At 31.6% G+C, this 7,500-nt stretch overlaps 1 protein-coding gene across 2 annotated transcripts in view; it reads right to left on the reverse strand.

Moving 5' to 3' along the window:
- Window positions 1–7,500, reverse strand: part of PCSK5 (proprotein convertase subtilisin/kexin type 5) — an 868,299-nt gene that overhangs the window by 1,748 nt on the left and 859,051 nt on the right. For both annotated transcript variants that reach the window (XM_053702490.1, XM_053702492.1), the window contains 2 exons: window positions 7,268–7,485; window positions 606–706 (listed from right to left, as the gene is read on the reverse strand). In XM_053702490.1, the coding sequence (XP_053558465.1) occupies window positions 606–706; window positions 7,268–7,485 (319 nt within the window). The remainder of the gene's footprint in view (window positions 1–605; window positions 707–7,267; window positions 7,486–7,500) is intronic.

The following is a 7,500-nucleotide window of genomic DNA, read 5'->3' on the forward strand; positions in this document are numbered from 1 at the left end:
TTTTATAACATAGGTGTGGAAATGAGAACACTTTTCATTTCACATTGTTACAAATGAGGGTGTGACTTTTGTCTGACTCTTTTTATATATCTTGGTTGACCCCTGTTATAAATAGGTTATTATACAATGATTTTGTATTTATGTTTTTACTTCTGAGTTGTATAGCATTCTCAATATCATTTGTTGGTATTTTAATATTTTATCTTTGATAATGAAAAATATACTGAGCAAAAATCAGCATGCCAGTTCTTTGCAATCTTATTCTGTGCAGGTGACTCACTAAAGCTTATTTATCTATTTACTTATGAATCAGCTGCATTGCATAACAAAGAAACTGGAGAAGCTGGTGAACCATTTGGTCATGACACAATAGTTGGAGCAGATCCAGCTAAAGGGGGTTGTGGTTACATATGAGTGCTATGCTGAAGGGATCATCTTGCAGAGCAGGAGAAGGAAGACTAAAACCAGTTCTGGGATGGATAGATTTGGTGATTTTTTTCCACTTCTGTTAAACAGTGTAAAGCAGCAAAATAAATATGTTGTCATGGTTATGTTTTACTATCAATGACTTGCATTTATATTTTCTATGCAGTTCATAAACATACCTCTTTAATTTTGAATTCACCTGCGAGACATTCTGATACACAGACTCCACCAAACAGCTGATAGTTCCAAAAACAGGAGTTACAATAAAGGGCTCCAGAACCTTAAAAACAGGAAAAAATACTAAAATTTGAAGAAGAAAAGAAAAAAAAGCCAAAAAAGCCAAATAATAAATGATGTAGCTGAAAGGGACATAAAACTCATATTTTTATATTTTATGATTTAGATAGTTTATACAACTTTAAAAATGTTTCAGAGGCACTTATTTTATCAAATTCACATTGTTCTCGTGGGTCCATTTGTTGTCAGAAACACGTGTCTGTCCACTGCAGCAGCTTCGCAAGAATACTTTTAACAATGTTATACATTTGGAAGAGTTCTGAATGTTAACATTTTTTTTCCCATTAATACAATTAAACAACATTGCTTACATTTTTAAACTTTATAACAGTAAAATGAAACGTAAATGGATTGGATAGAGCATGAGAATTTAAACAACTCTGCAATTTACTTCTCTTATCAGTTTGGTTATTTTACTTAGTATCCTTTGTTAAAGATTAATCCTAGGTTTAAATAGCTTTGTTCTTTAATTTTATAGAAGATGTTCATTTTAATATGTATATCTATCATCTATCTATTTTAATATATATCTCTATATCTATATGGATATCTCTATATCTATATGTGTATATATATATATATATATACACACACACATATACACACACACACACACACACACATATATATATATATATATATATATATATATATATACAGTATATATAGAGAGAGATAAAGATTGCAGTCCATTTCTGTGTTTTGTATGTGTCTAGAGAAATTACAAAAGGCCAGTGCATGGGTGTGACTTTGATCTGTGCTGATTAAGGCTGTTTTCATCACATTAAGATCCTTTTATATTATATATGGGACAGTGACATGATGATCATCTTCCATGTGGGACAAGATTATTCACTTTAATCCAACACCTTTTCATATACCATATACCTTTTAACCCTTGACTATTTTTTATCAAATAGTGTTTATATGAGTGTAACTGTAATTTTCAATGTGTTTTATGCAACTTTTTTTAACGCACTGCACATTACACAAGAGTTTCAGTCGCATTAACCTAAGTGTAAAATGTGATTGCTCTCTCGCTATTGCATTTACTTTGAACTTGTAATATGCACGCTATTTCTGACATGCGCAAAAGCCTTATGTCACTCACATACAACAGTTAGCACACCATTTGTAATCCAGCCCGTCAAAGTACCTCTACGTATATGAATCATATGATTTGCACTCAACCTTATAATTTGTTAATAAAATGTGTGCAACTCTGGAGTTTAAACAAGTCTGTCTTATTCAAAACATAAAAAACAAAAAATCCTAGGTGACTGAAATCATTGGGGGAAATTCTATACACATTTTAACTACTATATTTTCTTTTATATGTTATGTAAAAATGGCCTTAATTTTTAAAACACAGAGACCCAGTCCATTGTTTTAACCATGAATTCTGGATCATCAGCAGGACTATAATTATTATTGTTATTATTATAGTTTATTTGAATCGGACTGCAAAATTTGGTAGATTTGTGTTAAACACATAAGCCTAGTTTTTATTGAGAGGGTTCACTGGCTGCAAACATGGCTAGACAGTTTTTCCTGGCTAATAACTTATCCATATGCAGCTTCATAAGACTTTTATTTCTAACTAGATGTTGCAGGGTCCAAAGGGTCCAAAGCTGTGGAAAAATGTAAATGCTCGTATTCCCCAAATATAATATAAAAATGCAGTTTGTCCTTAGTGAACACGATAAAAACAGACTCATCTGATACAACCAACAAGCATTAAGTGCTATATTATTAATGTGAGAGTTTAAAAATCACTAGATACATTAAGTGGTCACAAGTCAGACACATTGCTGTTGTAACCGTGTACACTGGTGGTAACAATATTTCCATTGATCTAAGTTTTAATTACTTAGTTTAACAGTTTAAAATAAATATTATTAAAGAGGCTGTTGGTACAAATATTGCCATCCAGGCAGAAGTGGTTAAAGGAGAGTTTTTTTTTAAAATAAGATACCAAAAAAAATGTTAAGCGATATTTATTTTGATTAAGCTAAGTTAACATTACTTAGTTTTACAGTTTAGAATTAAATATTATAAAAGAAGTTGATAAATAAGTGCAATGTATTAATAAATGTTTATTATTTGCTTAGTCATTAGATAGAAAAAAGCAATATGTGTGTTTCAGACAGAAAAAAAGATAAGTGTAATGGGTAATACATAAGTTAAATATTGTCTCTAAAATATGTTTGCAATACGTGTTTTTTGAGAGATAAGTGTGAGCTGAGAGTATTTTGCTTAGACAAACATATGTAATGAGAAATATATTAGTCATGATTTTACAAAATGACGTCTTGGATTTGTCAGCATTTTTACAAGATTAGACTTGTCACAGTATTATAAACAGGCTGTGTATTCAGAGATCCTCATTAAAAATACTTTTCATATAATTTAATAATCCGTTTAATACACATCCATATAAGATTCATCATTAAAAAGGGGTGGGAGAGAAAAGGGTCGGGCTTATGGGAGGAGAATAGGTAAAGGGGCGTGATACCTGTCAAAATTAGGTTGATGAAACATCCATATACATGCTACTTACATTCATTTCAAAATAAGTTTCACTGTTTTTATTACTTTTATTGATCTTTGTTTTTGTTGCTATGTGTTACTATGACAACACATACAGGTGTGTTCTAATTGGGGTCTTACAATTGGTGTGTTTGAATTGTTGTTTTTATGTTTGATGAAACAGCTATTTTGTAAATATGAAAAAAGTGTTGCACTATAGTCTTTTAAACTGCTATATTTTATGGTGTGCGCTCACCGGATTAAGAAAGAAGTCAGTTTTGCTTTGAGTTCAGATAGCTTGTAGCTGGGATTGTCAGTATGCACTTTATGCACTTATTTTATAGCACCAACACAACAATAAATTACTTTAATCTTGAAACCATCATTGGAATAAACAATTCTGCACTATGATGCCCCCCTTGTTTAAAGTGAATGTAAACTTTCATGAATTAGTGCCTAGTTTTTAAAAATACTATTAAAAACAAGGGCAGTTTCATTCATGAAAGTTTACATTGCAGCTTATTTTTACAAATACTTCTTACCTTTCTCTTCAGCAAAGCCAGACTGGTGCCATTGTTTTTAATAGTATTTGTAAAAAACGGGCACTAATTCATGAAAGTTTACATTCACTTTAATGTTTGATTTTCAGATGAGCATTTTTAGTATCAATCCACAAACTTTGTTATATAATTGTAAGATTATATATAGATGGTTCATTGCAGGCTGCTTTTGTAATTATGTAGTTAAGGTGCACCCTCTAGAGATTATACACTTTATATGTTTGCAGTCTTTCAGTGTTGTGAGAATATTTTTGTTTTGTAATTTTTTTCTATGGGTTTAGCATCAAGGCTTGTCTGGGGTTAACTGTCTGAGTCTCTGAAAGCTGTGCAGCTGTCTGTGAGTGCTGGTGAGTACTAAGAGCTGTGCATTTTGCAGTCCATCTCTGTGTTTTTTATGCATCTAAGAAAATTACAAAGGACTTTTGTATTCCTTTTTTCTATCTCAGTATGTTTAATCTAAGGCATGGACTGCACGGCTTTCCATTAGACGCCCAGGGATGTGTGTGTGTGTGTGTATATATATATATATATATATACTTTCTTTTAATAAGTTTTACATGAGTTTTTATATACTTTTATTTTAGACCTAAGACTTTACTGCAGGTCTCCAGTTGTAGTACTCGAGTGCAACACATAACTCACAACTTGTAATATGAGTTATGTTACTTCCTTTTTAACCTGTGATATTGATAGCGCACCTTGAGCTATCCATAGCGCTTCACTTGGTCATCATGGTATTCTTTAATGAAGAAAATATGAAGGTAGGTAGTGTGCATGTGTCTAGATCACAAGGCCTCATTTTGCAAGAATGCTGTTGAGTACTAGATGGCAGCTGTGTTTGCACAATGAATAACATTGTTAAAAGCATATTTCTACAACTGCTGCCATAAACTGCTCCAGACACACGCATGCTCCTTAGTCAACTTACCTGCTTTTCAACAAAGGATAACAAGAGAACAACGTAAACTTGATAGAAATAAATTGGAAAGTTTTTCAAAATAGTACATTCTTTCTGAATCATGAAGAAGAATGCATGGCTTCATGACCCTTAAAAATAATCTCTCTGATAACATGTCCCTAGACACATTTGTAATGAGAGAATGAGTCTACTGACCTTATATTTTAAATGGTGATGCTAATACGTGTATGGAGACTAAAAGAAGGCAAATGATCTGAGGCAAGATTGCCTAAAAGTTATCTGATTTTTCTTTTACTGAGCTGAGCACTAATGCCAATGATCTTCTTACTTGAGGATTCAAACAGTTTACAAGCTTCTACCACAAAGTTCCCCCTCCCCCACAAAGGGCTAGATTACAAGTTGAGCGTATTTTGTTCTCCCACTCGAACTTAAACTTAGCTAGAAGTAAGCTTCTTGCGTGCTTTGGGTAGTGCGCGTATTACAATTTGAAAGTAAAAAGTTTGCATGCGAGTGATACCTGGCGCATGCTAACCAAAGGAATTTGTATATTATGACCGTGTTAATTCATTCTTCCCATAGACTTTAATGGAGAGCGCAGAAACATACATACATACATACCTGTATATACCTATACATATATCTATTCTTATAGATATATAGGTATAGATATATATATTGCATTAACATTATCACACACACATATATACTGTATATATTTAATATATATTTAATAATACAAAATAAAAACATTTCTATGTGAAGGACAAAGCATGGTAAAATATGTGTACCATGCTTTGGGTTTCGCGCTTTAGGTCTAAAGTGGTGTTGGGTTAGCACACATGAAGAATTAGGTATCTTAAGGTGCGTATTAAATATAAAATATTAAAAATAATTATTAACATGTATTAAAGATACTGTAAAAATGATAAATAACCCTTATAAACAAAAATATATATATATATTTTACATTTTTAATTATAATTACCACGTTAGACCTGTAGCACAAAACCTGAAGAGCGTTATGCATATTTTACATTCCTATGTTCCTCACATAGAATTTTTTTTTATTTTTTATTATTTAATATATATTTCTATGTATATATACAGTATATCTGATAATGTTAATGTAAAATATATATCTATTCCTATATATCTATAGGAATAGATAAATAGGTATATACAGATAAATATATATTTACAATAAAAATAACATTTTCCTGTATGTGAAGAACATTGGAATGTTAAATATTTACAGTAAATATACAGTAAAACACATACATATGTACACACATATTTACACACACATATACTTTAATTTAATATTTATATGAATCATTTTTATCATATAGTGTTTATATGAATGCAACTGTAATTTTAATTGTATGTTATGTTTAGTGCAACTTTTTTTAACGCACTACCCTTAACGCAAGGTTTTCAGTTGCGCTAACTTGGTGAATGTAAAATGCAATTGTGCTCTCACAATCGCGTTTACTTGTAAGCATTCTTTTCGTAGCATGCAAAAACCCGATATTGCTAACGCACAAACATTAGCATGCCCACTTGTAATCTAGCCCAAACTCAGAAAGTTCAAGGCTAATTTCCTGACCAGTCCTCCAACCCTAGAAAGACTCATATTCTTCTACCCACCCCCTCCTGAGTCTGACCCTTACAATCCAGAGGATCATTCTCTAAAACATGTATTTGACCACCTACCTGTATGTAACTTCTTTTTCCTGAAATCCTATTTTTCCCCCAGAAAGGAAAGGATTTCAAATAACTTCAGATCAATGGATCAGATAGTATTCACTTCCTATTCTATTCAAGTATTATAATCTTTTTACATACAGACAACGTTCAATCTGACACACTTCCTCAGAGATTGCAACAATATTGGGTCTTCTAGCAATTATTTAGCACATTTCTCTTAAAGGGACACTAAACCCATTTTTTCATGATCTAGATAGCGCATGCAATTTTAAGCAACTTTCTAATTTACTCCTATTATCAATTTTTCTTCGTTCTGTTGCTATCTCTATTTAAGAAGCAGGAATGTGATGCATAGGAGCCAGCCCATTTTTGGTTGAGAACTAAAGAAGAAATGTTAATGTTTATTGCTTATTTATTAGCAATTTTCTTTTTGTTTTGTTTTACTTCTTTAATTACAGCATATAAAATATATAAAAAGAAGGATCAGGAGCTTATTTGACTGTTTATAGACATTATTTCTTTACTGATGGACTGATTTTTACAAGCAGTTGGAAGATTGGTGTTTTCATTGGCCATTATCTTCTGGTCTTTTTATCTCTGGTTTACATTTCTTATTTATTTATATAAGACTTTCAAGGCTGCTGTTTGAGTAGTAAAAGAAAGATAAGTTACATTTTTGTCTATGTGTCCTTCATAAAATCTGACACAAATTTAGAATAATGTACATATTACTTTATTGCTTATTTAACTTTGGAACTTAATATTTGATTGATTGAATTGTGAGCATGTGAATGGTATACACAATATTGTATTATTAGCTCTCGCTTACCGCTGCATGTCTTGCAGGTGGGGTGGCATCTTTCACAGGTTTTTTGACCAGAGTTTTCATAGTAACTTTCTGGACATGAATTCAAACACTGTGTTTTGCTGTGCATTAGAAAAAAATTCTTGTAGCATGATAGACAATTTGAAGACTCGGGACCAAAACAAGTCTCACATTTGATGTGACATTTTTCACATTTACGAGTGGAATTATCAGCATAATATCTATAGAAAGAAAAA

This window comes from Bombina bombina, chromosome 2, assembly GCF_027579735.1.
Source record: "Bombina bombina isolate aBomBom1 chromosome 2, aBomBom1.pri, whole genome shotgun sequence".
NCBI lineage: Eukaryota > Metazoa > Chordata > Amphibia > Anura > Bombinatoridae > Bombina > Bombina bombina.